The sequence below is a fragment of the Anopheles nili genome, chromosome 2 (genome assembly GCF_943737925.1).
Source record: "Anopheles nili chromosome 2, idAnoNiliSN_F5_01, whole genome shotgun sequence".
Classification (NCBI taxonomy): domain Eukaryota; kingdom Metazoa; phylum Arthropoda; class Insecta; order Diptera; family Culicidae; genus Anopheles; species Anopheles nili.
Window position 1 is genome coordinate 9,043,332 of NC_071291.1, and position 19,119 is coordinate 9,062,450.

At 43.2% G+C, this 19,119-nt stretch overlaps 2 protein-coding genes across 2 annotated transcripts; both read right to left on the reverse strand.

Moving 5' to 3' along the window:
- Positions 1-4,006: 4,006 nt before the first annotated feature.
- LOC128720474 (beta-catenin-like protein 1) lies at positions 4,007-5,877 on the reverse strand. Its single transcript, XM_053814144.1, has 3 exons — positions 5,848-5,877; positions 4,361-5,764; positions 4,007-4,290 (listed from the first exon to the last, which is right to left on the reverse strand). The coding sequence occupies exons 1-3, from the start codon at positions 5,875-5,877 to the stop codon at positions 4,021-4,023; spliced, it is 1,704 nt and encodes a 567-aa protein (XP_053670119.1). The 3' UTR covers positions 4,007-4,020.
- Positions 5,878-11,607: 5,730 nt separating this feature from the next.
- LOC128721888 (acetylcholinesterase) lies at positions 11,608-18,711 on the reverse strand. The gene is made up of 7 exons (XM_053815689.1): positions 18,420-18,711; positions 16,353-16,493; positions 15,723-16,260; positions 15,454-15,651; positions 14,665-15,372; positions 14,403-14,575; positions 11,608-14,285 (listed from the first exon to the last, which is right to left on the reverse strand). The coding sequence occupies exons 1-7, from the start codon at positions 18,709-18,711 to the stop codon at positions 14,161-14,163; spliced, it is 2,175 nt and encodes a 724-aa protein (XP_053671664.1). The 3' UTR covers positions 11,608-14,160.
- Positions 18,712-19,119: the final 408 nt, after the last annotated feature.

A 19,119-nucleotide genomic window follows, 5' to 3' on the forward strand; every position in this document is an offset into this window, starting at 1 on the left:
GCGAAGCCTCTTGTTGATGCAACAAAGCGATAAAATGAAAAAAGAGATAACAATACACACACATACACTGAAATCCTTTACCATCGGCGTCCTTGATTGCTCCCAATACCTAGTATCTTCCTTACATTTTAGCGATGTTCACTATTTAGTAGAGTGCAGCGAAAGTAAAACAAACGATGCGCAAAGCCAACCAATCTAGCGTCAACAATAAAACATTTCAATGTGGTGAGAGAAGGCGCCGATGGGAAACCATACACCCGCAAAAATCGAAAATAGTAATCGAAACATTACACTAAGCTAATAGGTGTGGCTAGCGTATTGTAAAAAGAAAAAAAAAACACAAATACTCATCTTTCAGAGTATGAAATTTCAGAAATTCCACACACATTCACACACGTATAAACACACTTAAAAATGCATTTCGCTGCTGCTAGATGTGATAAACTTTAATGAAATAACAAAACAGCACATTAACATATAGTTTAGGGGAGTAATACAGTTGTCCAAGAGAGTGTGTTGCTAAAAAACAATAAAACTAAATAAACCTCCAAATGCAAATCTCGTTCTCGTTAACCTTCTATACTATGCGTACTTGGAGCTGACCAGTAACGTTCAAGCTTAGCCAGCTAAACGGTATAATAGCTTCACTCGTTCATTATTCACCGCCCGTTTTTCACGCATTAGAAGCGTCTATTAACGTTTGTTTCTACTCTTTCCTCTTCATGCACGAGTGAATTTGATCTGCTAAAGCATAGGCAGGTTAATATGCTATTCGTTTATTGACGCTTACTTGCCGAAATTTTATGCACTGGAATAATTCGAGCAATATATACACCCTATTTGCGTCCGAATATTCAAACACACATGCTTCCATCCAACGTCTCGGATCTCGATCGAAGATGAGTGTATGCTCGATTGATTCAACGCTTCATAGCGAAAATAATAGTACCAGATTGTGTTAAATAAACTTGGCACGATTGACTTTAAAATGAAGCAAACCAAGGGATTTAGACATACATCGACCTTAGTGAGAAACCACTGAAGAATTCATAAAACCAGTACGGGCTTTTGATTCAAACTATTGCTTCCTGACACTCTGGGGAAAACAAAAAGTGTGAATTCTGTTCAATCAGTTACAAGGGTGGTGCACTATGTTGCAATCATCGTATGCTCATTCATCGTAGCGCATTGAAGAGTAAGGGAAACAAGTGACGAAATGCAATTAAAGAGTATAGGCTAGATGTGTGTATATAATAACCTCGTTTGAGCAATAGTGACAATTTGCAGCATTTACATTTGCTAGTACGCGCATGTGAAGACACGGTAACGGGATGGATGTTTGTTGAACAATTGTTGAAGGATATCATCACTTTTGTATGCCGTAGCATCGTGTGTGCAGATAATGAAAAACACGTGCAAAATAATGACTCCATCAGCTAGCGTGCAAAATTGCCAATATCAAGATCTATTTCGTAGCACATAGCAGCTTCAACTGAGACCATACGATACCATGGTGTGACCTGGCATGAATCGCATTTCCAGCATGCACTATGAATGAAGGGCATGATAAGCTGTAATAGAAAAGAACAAAATCACACCGATAACCACTGCAAATGGAACTCACTCGAAACACATACGAATGCATAATCTGATCTAGTAACACTGTAATATATATTTTGGGTGTGCCTTTTTATACATTGTACAATTTTGAATGTGGCCACGTAATTGTATTTTAAATTTGATGAAATGAAAACAAAAGCAACAAAAAAAAAAGAACATTAATATCAAAAGTATGCAACTAGATTTGTCTTGTATCGTTTTATTCTTCCGTTTGAACGATTGTTGGACTTGCTGTTTCTCATCCTTTATCTATATGCGTCTGTTTTCCGTTCCTATTACTCCTGTTGCTGTCTGTGTATTGTTCTTGATATTAAAATATCTGTTTGATTATTACCCTTTTTCTCATACGTTTTCGGTCTTGATGCTGTTCTTTCCTTGGCTTGTTTCCATGATTAGGACTAAGAAGCTATAGTATGATTTGACATCTACATATATTTGTGTTTCGTTTAATCACATGGGTTTTATCAAATTTAAGCTACCATAAACGCAGCGTTTGTTTTACTGTAAGTAGGATTCTTGTTAATAGCTTTCCTATTAGTTTTTTTTCTTTTAATTTTTACGTTTATGTCACCATAGCATTCGAAGCGGCATATTTTGCTCCTATTGAAATGTATCGCATCCTTTTGCTAGAGTCTTACTGCAATTTCACCGTCTTCAATAGCCCTACAATGTGTACAATAATATAATGCAATATAATTATCGGTGTAAAGAGTGTATTGCCATGTTTATGAGCGCTTCATTAATCTAGCTTTATTGTTTCTAGCTTTGGTTGGTTTTCTTATTTTGTTCAATTTGTATTTTTTCACGTGTTCCAGTGGAAACAAAAGTTATTATTTATAGCGAATGCAGCGTGCTCGTGTTCAAAAGGACGAAGTCACAGCACTTATGTTGCTTCAGCTCCGTTCGAAACGAAAATCCCATTCGCCCACCGATAAAGCGAAAGTTCACCTCCTGCTAGAGATTGTTGTTGTTGTTGCTTTGGTTGATTCTGTCTTTCTACTATAGCTCTGAGACGTACATCGGTCCATCATGACCACAGCGTTATCGCTTTTATAGTTGATCATACGTCACCGATTGAAAATATAGTCAATGATAATTTCTGTTTTAAATCACCTATCCAGACATGCCCACCCGAAAGTCCCTTTAATTTTATCATCCTATATTATATGCGTTATGAAAATAAAAATATATGTATCTACTATCATTGATATTGCTACTAACACTAGGTGTTCGGTGCGTTTTGTATTCACCTTTGCATTCATACTATACATAACCGTATATGTACGTGTAGATTTTGTTGTCGCAAGCTTCACTGTTTGGGATTGTTTCTCGTTTTATCACCAATCGACATCCTAGTATGTTGAAACAGGTTCTTTTATTCGGTTTCTTTGTCTCGCTTGAACTGGGCTTGCGTGTAGCATTTCATTTATTACACTCATTAGCGCACCTGTTCGTTTGTACCAGGAGAGCGTAACCCCGCTGGTCGCTATAAAAGTGAAAATACAACATGTAACACCCGTAGATGAAAGTGTCGTGTTAGGGCAAAATGTGAATGTAAAAATGTAGCTCGTACTGGTTGAACCCATTTTTCGCGCTATCTTAAACGGCCATCGAGGCGGGTAACGCTGACTTGCCTATCGGCGCAGTCTAAGTACAGGGAATTCAAGCGCTTTGCTTAAATGGCAGGGATATGTGTTGTCCTCACTGCAACATCATAGGAACAGGGAGAAGCATCCCGATTATAAATCAGGACATGTATGTATAAAACGTGTCTGGAGCCATGTATAGCTCGACACAATCATTAGAAGCAGCTTGCATTTAGGAGGCAAATGTTAGAGGAAAAAATCATGCAACACAAACGTTGGAACCTTGGAGAAAAATCGTCCTACCTTTCGGAGTCTGCGCTAGGTGTGGCGTGTGGATGAGGCACATATTTAACGAATATTTTTTCACTACAGACAAAACATTAAGCAAGAGTTTGGTTAGACATTAGCGAGAAAAAAGAACCGATCTGAAACGTGCACGCAACGGGGAAGAATATCTAGCTGATATCGGGAGTCAGACCAACTCGATGCAAGCAAATCATTTATTCGTTTATTCTTTTCACTAACGGTTTGAATTAATAAAGATGCGTATAATTGTGAATCAGTCGGGTTTGTTTTATGCATGATGTTGGTAAGTTTATTTACTTCGAAACAATTTGGTCGAAGATAAATTCAATTTTGGTTTTAAATGAAAGAAATTTGAAAATCTAAAAAAAAAGTAAATGGTTTACGAAAATCGAACACATTTTTAAATCAGCATCGTGCATGCAGCAAGCTGTTTGAATTTATTGTAGAGATAATCGAACAATTCAAAAAGTCCAAGGAAACCGATTATTGCTCCATCCCATGGGGTAGCCTAGAACCGATCGATCAACTGTAGTATGTGTGCTTGCTCTTGTTCGCGCCAATCGCTATCACTAGCGTCGCCAAGATTGCCGGCGTACTCGCGCATAACGTTTCGGATCATTTTCATTGAGCCGTTGTGGAGATTTAGTATTTTCAATACGCGCTGCTTCACCACGTCGGTACAACTTATCTCTAGGATCACGTAATCGACCAGTTGCAATGTGAAGAGACCTCCCGACAGCCGCTTCACGTACACTACGTCATCATCCTGTTCGCTATCCTCGTTCGCGCGCTGGAGACGAAAAAAAAAATGGATATGTGAAATGGTGAAAAAAATGCGATTGAGCTACAAAAGTAGTACCAACCATCTGCTGATCAATTTCTCGATCCATTATTTCCACCTTATCCAAATACTTCCGGTGCAGCTCCATCAACCTTTCTACTTTTTCATAATCGTTCTCGGTGAATTTGGACAGCAAACGTTGCCGCTGGGAGCCTTTGCAGTTGCGCAGCATGCTGGCAATGATTGACACAATGTGTTCTTCGTGCTCGTCCGTGCTGAGCAGTCGCTTCTTGTTCCGCTTGGGCGTTTTCATGAACAGTGGAAAGATCGTACGTAGGCCTAGTATGTCGACGAACTTATTGCAGTTATCGCGCCCATCCGGACCAGACATTGCATGATCCAACACCTTCAAAGAGCCGTTGCGAGACAGTTTCTTCTCGCGGAGCATCAAATTCATCAGCTGCAAGCCTTCACCTTTGAGAAACTTTTCACGGTTCTCCTTAGCCATCAGCGCCGAGCAGAGGCTGTTGAACAGATTCTCCATGAACTCCTGTTCCTCGGCCGAATTTGGATCGTGTCGCTTGTAGGCGGCTAGCTGTTGTAGTAGCACATCGATTCCATCGATAGTCCCCAGTGTGATACGATTTTCATTCGTATCTTGGAGCAGAATCGACAGTATTTCGCTGCAGTACAGCTTGTTGGCGTCGAACGGCATTTTTGCCCGAAGACGCTTTAATATCCACTGCAGAAGGCCCTGTTCCGCCACTTCCTGAGCGATGTCGGATTTGATTTCGATCAAATTTTCAAATATAGCCAGCGTATTGTGCACGCCGTCGGATTCCTCTTTCATCGTTTCATCTAGGCGCTCTAGGTTTTGAACCAGCAAACCGGCCGCTTGCTGTTTCCGTAATGCCTCTATAAGAGTCTCCGCACCATCAAGGCTCTCGTGCAGTATGTCCACGTCGGTTAGCTCCTGCACCAGGTCCACCACCGCCACACTGATGTCTGAGTTTTGATGTGAGAGCAGCTCCAACAAGCTGGACACACCGTTCAGCTCCACCAGCAACGGGTACAGATCGGGCACGGTTGCGACCGCGTGCAGTTCCTGAATGGCGTCGTTCAGTTCAATTTCACTCTCCATGAACTTTTCCGCATTGTCCGGGAACTTAATGCGCATTTCTTGGTTCTTCAAGACTCGTTTCTCGAACAGTAGCAGCATCTTTTTCAATCCACCCTCGTCTAACACCTCGCCGTCCGGCTCTTCGGTTTCGACAAATTTCAGTATGTTTAATCGTTCCTCCTCACTGATTTGAGGTTCTTTTGCAGGCAGCACCGGAGCTTCTTGGACATCTTGCTCCATCCGGCGAACCTTCTGTGATCTCCCGCGGGATGGCGGCTCCGGTGAATCATCGTCATCGTCGTCTCGATTATCGTGTTCAAAATCGGATGGTCTCTTGGGTGTTTGCTCGGGCTGGAGAAAACAAAAGTGTTGTGTACCAGGTACGTAAAGAAAGTATATGTAACTCGAATAACAATTTAGAATTGCTTCTTTACCTTGAATGATAACAGTTCGCCTACGTCCATAGTTTAATTAATGTTTGTAATTTGCAGTTTAATTTTGGTAGTGTCTTGGGTAATTTGGCACCGCGTAATCTGTCTTCACTCCACTAATAACTTAATAATCGATTTTCTAGAAGCGATACTTTCTAAATAATTCAATCACACACCACTGATTTTTTGTTTATTAAAATAACGAAGACTTTAAATTGTTTAATACAAGCATCATTTCGTGCTTATGCTAACGCCTGTGCTACGAGATAAAATCGTAAACAAAATCTCGTTTTGACAAAGCTCAAATTGAAAGTGGTAAATATGCATAGTGTTTATAACCCTAGATTGACAAATGCAGTTTAAAAATCACACTGAACATAGACAACAAATATTTATAAGTACTCGTTGTTCTTTGATAAGCATCTCACCCTGTTGTTTTATCATTGCCATCAAATCAAAATGAAATATATATTAAAATAATAAAGTGAAACCATTGAATTACCCACGTGTTGATGGAAGCGGAAAATGAATTCCATTCGATAACAACAGGGCCCAATGTAATTAGCACAAGAAATTTATCGGAGCTTCGATTATCCGTGTACTAATTCGGTGTGTCGCAGTTGATTCAATAGTAGTTTTAGTACTTTCGTGAAATAGTAACTATGTTTAGGTTAATTCAAAATGAAAATGTTATTTTTGGATGGTGTTGAGTAAAAGATCGATAGCACATGTTTAAAATTGTGTACTTTTTATTTCCTATACACAACATTTACATTTAACAAAGCATTATATATCTCATATATTTTCTCCAGTTTGTTGCTTTTATTCCTTGATCTTTTCTTATGTCTGTTTTTTTACTTCACTCTCCCTTGATGCTGTATACAGGGGCTTTTGCAATCGGCTGATTCAATTTCTTTCCATTAGTAATATTCTTAGAAGGATTCAATTAATGAATTAATAAATTCAAATATATGCTATAGTGACGATCATCTGCACCGCTGACTGAGGCGCTCCTCATGAGTCCTAGGACTGTATTTTGCTAAGGATATCTCATGAGCGAGTTGAGTTTTATTATTGTTTCTAGCTTTTCATCCTAACTTCCCATTGCCTGCGGCCTTGGAGCTAGCTGCTAGGGTTCTGCTTGCACGTTAACGCGTTATAATTGGCCATTTTCTACTTGTTCTAGTACTGAATATTCAAACTAACCATCTAACAATGGTGTGTTCCGCATGACTCCTTATCTTTATGGTTTCGATTTGCTCAAACCTGCGGCAGGCAAACATGTGGGGAAAACAGCTTTCAGAGCCCCCGGCTCGTATTTGGCGCGGTAACATGGACTATACTTTGAGTAATTAGAATTAATTTATTTTGCGATGTAAACCAAATTGATAAATTTATGGTAATTAGATACTTATTTATTTCATAGTTTGTTACGGCTTTAGGGAGCTTTTATCATAAACGTTTCTGAATTCGTTGCTGATTTGATGATTATGCTTGATGGCATGCTCGCACATCGTTTCCGGAACAAATGGAAAGTATAAGACAGTAGTACAATTGAGTGAGTAAACGATTCAAATATGGCGGAGTAACCGTGTAAGTAGCCTTCTATTCTGCTTAAGTGCTTTACATATCGACGACCATCTGTCACGAACGGTTGTCCAGTGCTGGAGAGCTTACATATACTGTCTTGCTCGTGTCTATTTGAATGGGAAAAAATCGTAGCCCGTACTTTTCTCTTGTGTTGCATTGTGCACATAGCCTTTCGAAGGCAGAACCTTGCGCAGCCTTTGCTCTGTGGAATGCAATTGATTAGTTTGTTTGTTTTTTGGTTTGTAGATTTTTTTTGAGTGTCGATTTGCAAATTACCACCACTCTACTATGCTATGTTATACCGCTAATAGAAGCTTAACTGTAAGGATCTGAACGTTACTCAGCTGACTGTTCGTACAAACATGGGTTTCATTTAGAAGAGAATACTTTAATGTTCCACCTCTGCTAGGTAATGATTAATCGCTACATCTCATAGGGTGCAACTACGAAGATTGTGATTGTTTCGTACCTTAACGCAAGGAGCTCATCCTTCCCTGGCTTCTACAGCTAGCGGCTCTAGAATCGAGAAAGCACTGATTCTGGGTACAATCTTAACGTACGACATTAGGCCTACTACTTAGTTGTGGTTTACTTTGAGTCTAAACTTCCAACATAACTACGTACATAGCGGTTGATTTGTGTTGTTGATTTTCATTTGGAAGATTAACGCGAAAGCAATGTTTGTGTTCTAGTGGTGTTTTACATTCAATTAAGGTATAATTGAAAGAAACACAATTATAGTCATATATTACGCCTAACCTGCAACCCCCATAAAAGCTGGAATTTCAACGTGTTAATAGAATGATTGAAAGAAGATGCCCCCTATATATAGTACGCTAAAACCAGCCTCTGCATGCCCTTCTTGATGCCGTGCTATGACGATCTTGTTCGATTAAACGGCGATTAGTGGCTTGATTTTTGCTTTCATCGCTTACGTTCTATTCGTTGAGCATGATCAATGAAATATAGGCTGTCTATAATAAGCGAAATCCAATAGCTGCTATCACTTATCCAAGTTTGAACATTTTTAACGATACACCTCAGACACATCGTACACAGTACACTATCCCTCGGTTATCGGTCCATCGTAGTACACTCTCTTTCCTAATGATTGAGCTAATAGTTGGTAAAAATATTTTACGCCTTGGTCTTACATATCAACATCGAGCACGAGATTGTACCGGGTTACTCGAAGTGTGGCACGCTTTCCCACGTTATACTACGCTGGCATATGGCTAGACGCGTTCACTTCTCAATTTTTGATTAGTACTTTTTTATGATTACTACCCTGCTACTACTGCTGCTGTCGCCCCTGCTTCTAAACGTGCACAGATTTTTGTCCTCGCATTTGAAGAAGAGCTAGCAACGACCGGTTGAACAAATAGCTGAATAAAGAATACTACGCTGATCATAACGCCGAACGATTGTTCTTTAAGCTAGCGGAAATGGCATCTAACCTATGGTTGAAGACGTTTGCTAATATCGGTAATGTAATTGCGTCTCCTCACAGTATTCTTCCATGACGGCTACACCATTGATTATATTTTCTACTATCTGCTCAGTGTTTTGGTTTTCATTTGTTTCAATGACTTATTTTACCACAATTTCTCTACCTTCTTCACATATGTGTCACCAATGTTGACATTATAATAAAAATATACACTTCATAAAATGGTCGTAAACTCTAAGCTTAAATGATATGTATTATGAACATTACATTACTTTTCCCTACGCAACTGATCCGCACCATCGGGGCGGTTATACCGATTCGCATGATTACTTCTGCGTCCATGGTATCGTTTATCCTTTAGCCAATTGATTCTTGTGGTCAGTAAGCGACAGTGATTATGCTCCGGCGTAGTCAGTTACAGAATAATAAATATGAAAAAAAAAAGCAAAAGCACATACCGAACAGCGAATGGTCGATGATTGGAATTATTTCGTGAATTGTTTACTATGCACTTAGAACCGTTGACGATCACTCGATTCGTGGGAAGTGGCTGCGTACGTATCAATACGAGTTTGACATTGTTGACAGACACTCTAAAGTAGTAGCGTCATTGTCAAAGCAAAGTAACATGCGATAATTTTTGCGCGAGTTTTACGTGAAATTACGGTCCAAAAACGTTATATTGTGTGTGAATTACGATGAGTCTAATCCATCGAATTTCAAAACCTGATCGGAAATTGTATAGAAGTTTGTCACGCGTGAAAACATGTCCGTAGTGGAACAAACAAGCCGAGTGTGTGAAAACAAGCCGAGAAAATAAGTTGTTCTGTATGTTTGGATATTGATGATCAAAAGTTTCGTGCAGTGTGAATTAGCTCCTGAGAGATCCAAGAAAAAGCAAACCCAACATGATCACGGGCCTGACTCGGTCGAACGGCGGTAAGTTTGCGTTTTGTTGACCCTGCAGCAGTAGTGTATCGTATTGTTCTGCATCCAAACAACTGCTACCTGTACGACTTTTCTGCACTAACTGTTCAATTTGTCGTTTGTACTTGTTTTAAAAGCAAAAGTTAATTGCTTTACAATTTTCTTCTTGTTTAACTGCGTCTGATGATCGGGATTAATCATCGATAGATGATATTTCGCGTGCGGTTCTGGTTTTTCTAAAGGTAGACTAAGATCGCTACCGGGATTAGTGATTGGCAGACGACGACGCTCGATCACGAGCGGTTCCGGTTTCTCTTGGAGCAGGCCAAACCTGCTAAGCGGTTGTAGCGCCTTAGAAGTATATAAGATTAAGATCGCTTATCGGTTCTAGTCGCTGACTATGATGTCAGTTACTGTATCTCAATCATCTTCCGCCAACCACAGGGCATGGTAGCATAAAGGGAATGACTACGCCGGAGGCCTGACTACTACACTGCCACTTCCAACAAGCTGGCCTCTTGTTTACTGGTTAAACGGCATCAAGAGCTTTTTTTAGGGATTTATGTTTGTATGCTCTAACCAACCATGGGGCACTTACTTATACTGTCTATGGCTCACATGAAGGATATCGCTCTGGGTGTCCTTAGCAGCAACTTCGGCTATGTCTAAGAGTTAGGTTCGCTAACGTGTTTTTTCACCCGCTTATCGCTTGCTTTATCAGCAAACGTGTGCACTATCTGTCCGTTTCACATACATGTATTTGTTCAATTTTTTTAGATTTTACTTCTGTTATCATTTGAAAATTGGTCCATTTTCAACGTGAACTATTGGCTCATCGTGTTTCGGTTTTGAGTGTGGGGAAATTATTCCTACTACGAAGTGAAAGTACGCGAGGGATTTTAATTTTTCTTTTTGGCATTGCACCGAAATCTAAATAGAGTGGGATAGTTCACTAAACCACTCGAAAAATGGGTTCGTTCTTTGATTCTCACAAAACATAGGGGCCTCGCGTTGCTACAGGAGAAAATATGAGTCATACCGACAAGTTTGCGAAGGTTTTTGTTTCTTTTTCGGATTCTAATATTGTTCTTTTTTCGACGGTACAGAACTTGCCACAAGGGTGCTTTGCACCATGTGGGGCTAACAATGCACGCAAGGATATCTCGCATATTGTACGATTACTAGAGATGATCACGATCACGATGAGCATCATGTGTGCGAAATGTAGTGATGTTCGCCTCTCTTCACTCGGTGTGTACACTTGCTTGTGCATGGATCTGCGCTTGTGTAGTGACTCAGGGCACGTGTGCAGGATGCATCCGTGCATTATTTCATTACTATTATTATTACTATTTCTGCCATGCTTGTCGACGATTGCTTGCCGCCCAGCTGTGTGAGACAACCGAGTGAAACGTTTACTTTCAATGAAATCATCACAATTATGCGCGTTAAGAGCGTTTGTTTTGTTTTTTTTTGTTTGTTCTGTTATATGCTATAATAATTATTGTTGTAACTGCTTCTGTGCTTCGATCTTTGCAATGTGTGTTACTCTTACGACATTAGCCCATTCATATTTGCGTGAGTTTGGGTGTGTACATGGCTACATAATTGTACAGCGATAACCGTACTCATTTTACATCAAATTCCCGCACTAGAGGTCGCGACGACGACAGGCTTAAAGGGTGCTATGATTTGTTTTTCCGTTTCTTCGTGCGTCCCTTCAGGGTCAGCAATATCGATCGACAACCGACGTACGTACTGCAAAATCACGGAAGTGTCCCGCGACTCAAGGGAAATTTTACATCTGAATAAACGTACATTTCTTGTCTTCATTCATCTGATCTTTACTTAAAATGTGTGCAATATTGGCAAAGAAAACGGTACATCTAAACGTCGCAGCCTAAGCACAGTCGTAATTTAAATAGTTTGATTACTTCACCACAGTCGACACGATTGTTGTTGCCTAGTACCACCTCATGAAGTGCTGTCATTTTTGTTACTGTACCACTGTCATGTGGTTTATTTTATCTGCCTGCTTTGTGATACATTTTTACACTCTCTTCGTGATGCCTGCTGAGCATATCAAGCGTTCTATCGTCATTTGTTGACTAGTCTTTTTTGTTGTTCGTTTATTTCGCTGTTTATGCTTTTAATCGGCTATTAATACCCTTTCATTTATTCATTTGAAATATCTTTCTTCCTAAAAGGAATGGAACGAGGTTGAAATTGGATTTGTTTTATTTATCGTGTTTGTTGTTGATGTTGTTCTATTTTTATCGCTTCTTTCTTCGCAATGAAAAAAATTTCAGAAGTTGTTTTTATTGGATGCACTTTTGTTATTTAACATTAACTTCACTTGGGTGATATCAGCTTCCGTTCTCTGCTTTGTGTGTACGTGTTTGTTGTTATCCTGAAGTTTCATTCAACAGTCATACTCAAAACTGCTAGCTCTGGGGATGCTCTCTCATGACCGTTTTCCCCGGTCCTAGCCTTGCGCCCGTAACGGCTCAGCTTAACACTATTCGATCTTGGTTTGTTTATCATTAGATTGCAACAGCATTACAAGTTATGATATGTTTTCGGTTTTATAATTTTTTTCCACTCATTCTAATGAGAATGTCGGCTTTTTTTTGAGTTGATTGGTTTGCTTCTTCGCTAGGTTTGGTATTCAATTGGGTTGTATTGATTAGTTCTCTAACCTTACGTTTCTTCTCTGTAGTGGCGCAACTGTAGCCTTTTTGAGATTCTTCACACTCGATTCGCTTACATCTTGAAGATGTTCTGCTCGCTGTTTGGGCAATTATATTTATTCATGCCTTTTTTTTTGTTCGCCTGATCTCGCTTTTTGCTGCTGCCTCACCATGTGCATTGAACGTACGAATAGAAAATATACTTACGCTCCTTTTTGTATTTTGCTCTACAGTTTGTCTTACATGAGGGGAAATATGTTGTCCCCGGGTTGCTCTACACTACATCGTCTCAGCTCTAACGCCTTCTTCGTTACAATTAATTGATTGTTGATAGTATTTGTGGGTTGTCGTAGGTGTAGTGCCTAGGTGTATATTGTGTTTTTGATTTTATACCTTTTTTTAGCTTTCTTCCAATTTTGTGGGAATATAAAGTTACGAAGATTGTTTGTTGTTGGTTTGGTATTATCAATCCGAATTGGTATGTTATGGAATTTATTTAGCTTTTTATTTAAAGGAGTTTCAATGTAAGCAAGTAATACAATTTTTGTAGCTGTTACTGCATACATAAACGCAATCCTGTAGGGCTCAAGAACCATAGTACACGAATAGTACACTAACAGCATCGTTCTCTTGAAACATTAAACAAAGTGTTCGAACGAGAAAAGAAATTGAAATAGTTTTGTGGAACATTTGAAACATTATTACTCTAAAGCCTGTCTTTCGCATTCCAGAATTCCAGCAGGTATTGAATCACGCCACGGATAATCGAAAAAACAAGAATATAGATTATAGGGAGAGAGTCTGCATTTGACCCAGAAGAAACAAATAGCTACGTTTATAGCATATAGTTAAACATTTTGTCTAGATTATTGTTCCGGTGTGTTGGCTAGTGATGCAGCCGTGCAGATGGCACGATCGTAGATCCCGCTACAAATGGCGCCGCTGCAGTGTGCTTTTGGGTAGCAAATGTATGTGTGTATGTAGCAAATGTATGCGTGTGTGTGTTTGTGTGTTGAGAAGCGTGTTTAGGCAACACGCACGTGTGTGTGTGTGTGTGTGTGTGTGTGTGTGTGTGTGTGTGTGTGGTCTCCGAAGCTCCGATTAGCTCTCCGAAGCTTAACCCCCCTTAATTAGGTAAAGCTAAGGAGGAGCGTTCTTTGAGACGTTTCACCACCGCACTGTCCACTAACGCTGTACTACTATGTTGCGATTAAATTATTTCGGGGCTCCGGTTTGAAGGTGTATGAGTATCTGTTTTCTTTTGTTTAGTATTGGGTTTTATTAGTTTCTTTAATTATCGTAAGAAGGAGTGTTGTGGTTTATTAGGTTGGTTGTTCTAATTTAATGCTCATTCGCGGCTGCTGTCCATTGTTTATCTCTAACGCTACGTACGACTCCCATTACTGCTCCTTTTTCTTTCCTTTTCTTTCCCCTCTTCGTTGATATCCATGCATTTTGCGCGCCCTGTCACCATCTCTGCTCACGCTTGCGCTTTCCACGTTCTCCATCAATGCACGTGTGTGGCTGTACCGGGGGGAGCTCGCGAGTATGCCGTTTGCTCCGAGGAAAGGAGAACAGTGGAGGGGGTATATTTGATAGGAAAAATTTGTTCCTCACTATCTTAAAGCTTAAACGAACTAGGCCATGGGCGGGTAGTAATTATTGTATGAATTTGACCGCGACCGACACCATCGACGCCACTATCAGCACAATCAGGTCAGGTCGGTAAAAAAATGCGCTACTTTCGCACGGTTCACTCGGCGGTGCTTGCACTTGTAGGTTAGCTGCGAAAGGGAGAAAAGCAATGGGTGTTAGTGGCTGGGTTAGTAGCGCGGCATTGGGTGGTGTGTGTGTGTGTGTGTGGGGGGGGGGGGGGGTGTGTGAAAGCGCATGCTACTCACAGGTAGCTGCAACTAGCTGGGGTAGGTATTTCTTCCAGAAGGCACACTGCCTCAACCGCGGGCCCCGTCCAACGAAGGACGTGTTGAGACCCAGCTCCAGATAGTGCCGACCGTGGGCGGTGTGCTTGGGCCACTCCGGGAACTCGCTGCTGGCCGTGCTAGGGTTGGGGTTGCTGTGGGTAAAAACAGGACGCGTACAGGTGTTTAGCATCACACGGAACGTCGGGGCTGTGCTGCACAAGCGCCTTCATGCAGAACTTACCCCGTTTTGGCAAAGTTCGACCAGTATCGCATCATCTTGCGGCTGAAGTCCTTCTCGTCCTCGGTGTAGCCGAGACTCGGGTTAAGCGGTTCCCCGAACACGTAGTTGATCTCGTCACCGTGCATGACGCCCGTCCAACGCGGCCAGGGATTGCCTTTGCTCCGGTGCGTGTAGAGGTACATGTAGACGTTGTTGCCCTCCTCGGCGTACCGCTGGGCGAACTCGTTCACGTTGCACGTGAAGTGGTAGTCGCCCACCATCTTGTCTAACGCGTCCCGGTTGCTGTTCGGGTTATCCGGCTCGGTCCAGTCGGTGTACTCGAACACGATAGCCTGCCGGGCGGCTCCGTTCACGTACGGGTTGAGCTCACGGACGGCCTGCAGGAACTCCTCGCGTGACACCGTGACGCCTTCCTCCTTGCGCAGCAGCTCCGTCAGGTAGTAGATGATGAAGTAGTAACCCTCCTCCGTGTTGCTACCGGTCAGGATGTCCGTCTTTTTGAAGCGTCCACTTGCGAGCGATCGTTGCGGTGTTTCGTCCAGGAACGCACCGTCCACCACTGGCACGAAGGGAAACTCGCAAATTCCGAGCGTTCCCCACTCGTTGTTGACCAGAACGTGTGGGTCCTTGCCGCGCAGGCATTCGATCGATTCGCTCAGATTGCTAGGCTCGTGTGGGCACCCAACGGCTTCCGCAAGTCGCAGAGCCCTACAGCAGACAGGAGATAGCAGAGCAATCGCATTTGAATTGGAGGCTAGCGCTAGCGCTTCGCAGCATCCTCGTACTCACCTCAGTGTTCCTTCCTCGCGGGAAACGAGCGCCCACGGTGCCGTCGGTGAGCCACTCTGCAGGATGGCCCTCTGGAACAGGTCCCGGGAAAGCGCAGATAGCAGATGCATCGATACGGACACCGCTCCGGCACTCTCACCGAACAACGTGACGCGCTGTGGATCACCTCCGAACTTGCGAATGTTATCCCGGACCCAGCTGTGGAAATGGGGATACGCTGGGGATGAAGATGACTCTATAAACCCGAGGGCTTTCTAATGGCTACCTACCGTAGAGCAAGGTTCTGATCGAACAAACCCGCATTGCCAGGAGCCTCCGGTGTGCCGAGGTAGAGAAAACCCAAACTCGCCACGCGGTACTGCAGCGACACAACGATCACGTTCTCCTCCGACGCAAGCGCCCGGTGATCGTACACGTCGAGTGTGGCCGTGCCGGAGTAGAACCCACCACCGAAGATCCACAGCATGACAGCGGCATTCTTCGGTCTCGGACGTGGCGCCACCACGTTGATGTACAGACAATCCTCCGAGAGGGGTGTGTTCGGGTTCCACATGGTCGCGCCCGGGAAATCCCCAAACACGGTGTCCACGATCTGTACGCAGCTGTTCGGTGGTGTGGTAGCGTTCAACACCCCAGTCCACTTGTCGATTGGCCGGGGATGACGGAATCGCAACGCACCGACCGGTGGCTGCGCGTAAGGGATACCGAGCCAGGCGTCCACCTTTTTGCCACTGGGCGCCTCCACCGTAATGCCCCGGATGCGGCCCTTGTCCGTGTTGATCACAAGCGGATCATTATCGTTGGCATCTGCCCGTGGGGGGTGGGGCGAATAAAAAAGGAATCCGAACGTGTCTGCTCAGTAAGGGACGGGCTTGTTAGGGACGAACAGCAATACTTACCCGCGTTCGATTCGCGCCTCGTTAGACCGCGCCGCCGCGGCGTGGCTCCGCTGTGGACATGCTCACGTTCGAGCGTGCCCAACTCGGGATCTATAATTCGTACGGACTCACCGTGACCTATATATGGTGTAAAAAATGCATCTGAAAAATTGGAACCACAAAATACACACAGAACATGTCAAAAGAAAACCAACGACAACAACAACCAAGGAAATTCAATCTATCGCAACAATGCGCATTCATTTGGCGGCGGCGGTGGTAGTGGTGGTTGTGGTGATGGTGGTGATGATGGTGGCGATGGTGGCAGTGGTGGCGTCGGCGGAGGCGGCGGCAGCATCACGATCGCCACCCGTCGGTAATAGGACAAACAAAATTCTTCACCGTAGTCCGGAGTCAGGTCAAGTACAGTGGATATTTGTGCGTCGTGGAAAATTGAATTAAGCAATGTCTCTGGTCTCGCTGGAAAAATGCTTTCCATACGTTGGTTTCATGGAGGCAATCCGTGGGAAAATATTTTCGATCTTTTTACACACGCAAAGATGCGTGGATCCTTGCTTGGGAAATAAGTCTTTGGTAGTGTCGGAGTCGTGTATGTGCATGGTGTCTTGTAATAGGTCTGGTTTCGCTAATGCATCGCCGCCTGTGACACGCACGCACGCCCACTTCTGGTTCGGGTGATCATTCGTAGCGGAAGAAGTAGTAATGGAACAAGACGACGACGAGGGATAAAAATACGAAGAAGAATAAAAAAAGAGACGTGAAAAATTCGCTCTCTCTCCGTCTCGCTTGAAACTTGTAACATTTGCTTGCTAGCTTAATGAATAGGAAACAAAAAAAAGATATTACATCCAGATCAGGACATTGAAAGCGTTCCCGCTAGGGGGTGCCTTTGCAGTGCATGTGCGCTGTGTGCATGGTCTTGCGTTTCACTAGAAACAGCAAACGTGTACAATAATGCTTTTCGTTCGGTACCGAACGTGTGCAGTGCATGTGCCTGGTTCTAGAGGTGCATGTATTGTATGTGCCATAGTGATTCGTTGGAAAATATGGTTGCAGAATATCTTACCATCAGATTGGATCATCAACAAGGAGAATACTGAGAGAATGGGATTTACTTGGAGCATTGAAGCAGCTGATATCAGCGCGTGTATTGAACGCTAATTGTGCTAAGTTATCCTTTGTCGAATTGTGTGACCGTGTGTGAGGGATGTGAATGTTCAAAATAGTTCTGGGCAATTTGTTTGACAAGGTCCTTGCTCATAATGAGGATCTCAGATCACTCAATAGGATGTTTGTTTTACGAAACAACGAGGTAAAAGGGGCTGTTATTTTTTTTTAGAAACTGTGGGTCATAGAGACGCGCCTGCCAGCGATTGTCGTTACCAAGATTTCGATTTCCTGTTGTTCATGCAAACAGAACAAGTACAAAGCTGTGATAAATGAACTAAAATGCTCTAAAAAGTAGAAGTAGATGTCACGATTTCAAACTCGTGCTATTCATCACTTCTACGATGAAATAATAAAAGAAAAAAAATAATAATATTAATAACCAATCACGCAACAACCTCGAAACGCTACTTTCATAACTTAAAAAAGGATCTGCAACAGAAGTATAACTACGATACAAACAACGCACAACCTCTACCACACTCTACAAGTTCAGAATAAAAAAAATACGCACACATACACACACATTTACTTAGAAGTAAAGAACAGGAAGATAAATTCAAGTTTGGGTATTAAAGAGGGTAGAAAAACTGTGAGAAAAAGGGTGCTAGTAAATCACACAGAAAGAGCGTAATCAAAAGGGAAACGGACAAAGTAAGCCAGTGGTGGAAGAATGGTAAGAAAATAATCAACGGATTGAGAGTTGCCCTCGTTCTCAGTCTCCTTCTCCCGTTGCAGTGTCGTGTTCTTCGCCACCAACGCGACCCCGAGCCAACCGGTTTCCGGTTGCGAGAAAAAGAGACTGGGAACGCGAACGCAAGAGCACCGGAAACACTGGCACCCACGCGCGTGTGGACGTGGTCAGAGTTGGTGATAAATTTCGGGCTCCATCCAACCGACCTGCGTCTTTGCTGAGGGCGATCCGTGCGACGTCCTCCTCGGCAGACGCTGAAGCTCCGGCAGCTGTAGCAGCCGACATCCCACCGGCAGCTCCGGACTGGGCGGATGATGCGAGACCGGCACCGGCGGCCGACAGCTGATGCGTTCCGAGGGCGGCGCCATTGTTGAGATCGTGATGCCGCCCGTGAACCACCGCGAAGGGTAGCAGCAGTAGCGCGATGGCGCACAGAGCCAGTGGGGCCACCCGTCGTCCTAACCGTAGCCGGCCCATCAGGATCCCGCGGATCTCCATCCGTTCGTGGTGGAGCTGAAAGCTGAGCTGGAAGAGTAATGAAAGCGGTGGATTAGTGCGCGCGGTTTTGGCTCGACACTTTTTCGCAAGCAGCTGTTGAAGGCCGCAGGAGGCTTCTTGCTGCTGGCGAGAGCTACGTGAGAGGGGGTGTGCGAAAAAAGGATCAAATCTAGAAATCCACATCAGCGCGCGGTTTTATCCGCTTCCGGGGTACGCGGTTGCCAGAAGCTGACGAAATTGTGAAACTCCGTTCTTGAATGCCCGGGTTTACGGTTTACTTTGGCTTCGCTTCGCTCGAGCCGACGCTTGCCTCGGTGGTGGAATTTTAATATTCATAGTCAATCGAGCGGTTCCGACGGAAATGGAAACGGTACGATTGTGTGCCGGCGCGCTGGTAAATCGTTCGGA

Bases quoted from the DNA above. Each gene is read 5' to 3' on its own strand.
- LOC128720474 (XM_053814144.1), bottom strand. From the start codon at position 5,877: ATGGACGTAGGCGAACTGTTATCATTCAAG. The intron at 5,765-5,847 runs GTAAAGAAGCAA...TGTTTTCTCCAG, and splicing joins GCGAACTGTTATCATTCAAG to CCCGAGCAAACACCCAAGAG. The intron at 4,291-4,360 runs GTAGCTCAATCG...CGCGCGAACGAG, and splicing joins AGATGGTTGGTACTACTTTT to GATAGCGAACAGGATGATGA.
- LOC128721888 (XM_053815689.1), bottom strand. From the start codon at position 18,711: ATGGAGATCCGCGGGATCCTGATGGGCCGGCTACGGTTAGGACGACGG. The intron at 15,652-15,722 runs GTAGGTAGCCAT...CCATTTCCACAG, and splicing joins GATCAGAACCTTGCTCTACG to CTGGGTCCGGGATAACATTC. The intron at 14,286-14,402 runs GTGAGTAGCATG...TCCCTTTCGCAG, and splicing joins CCAGCTAGTTGCAGCTACCT to CTAACCTACAAGTGCAAGCA.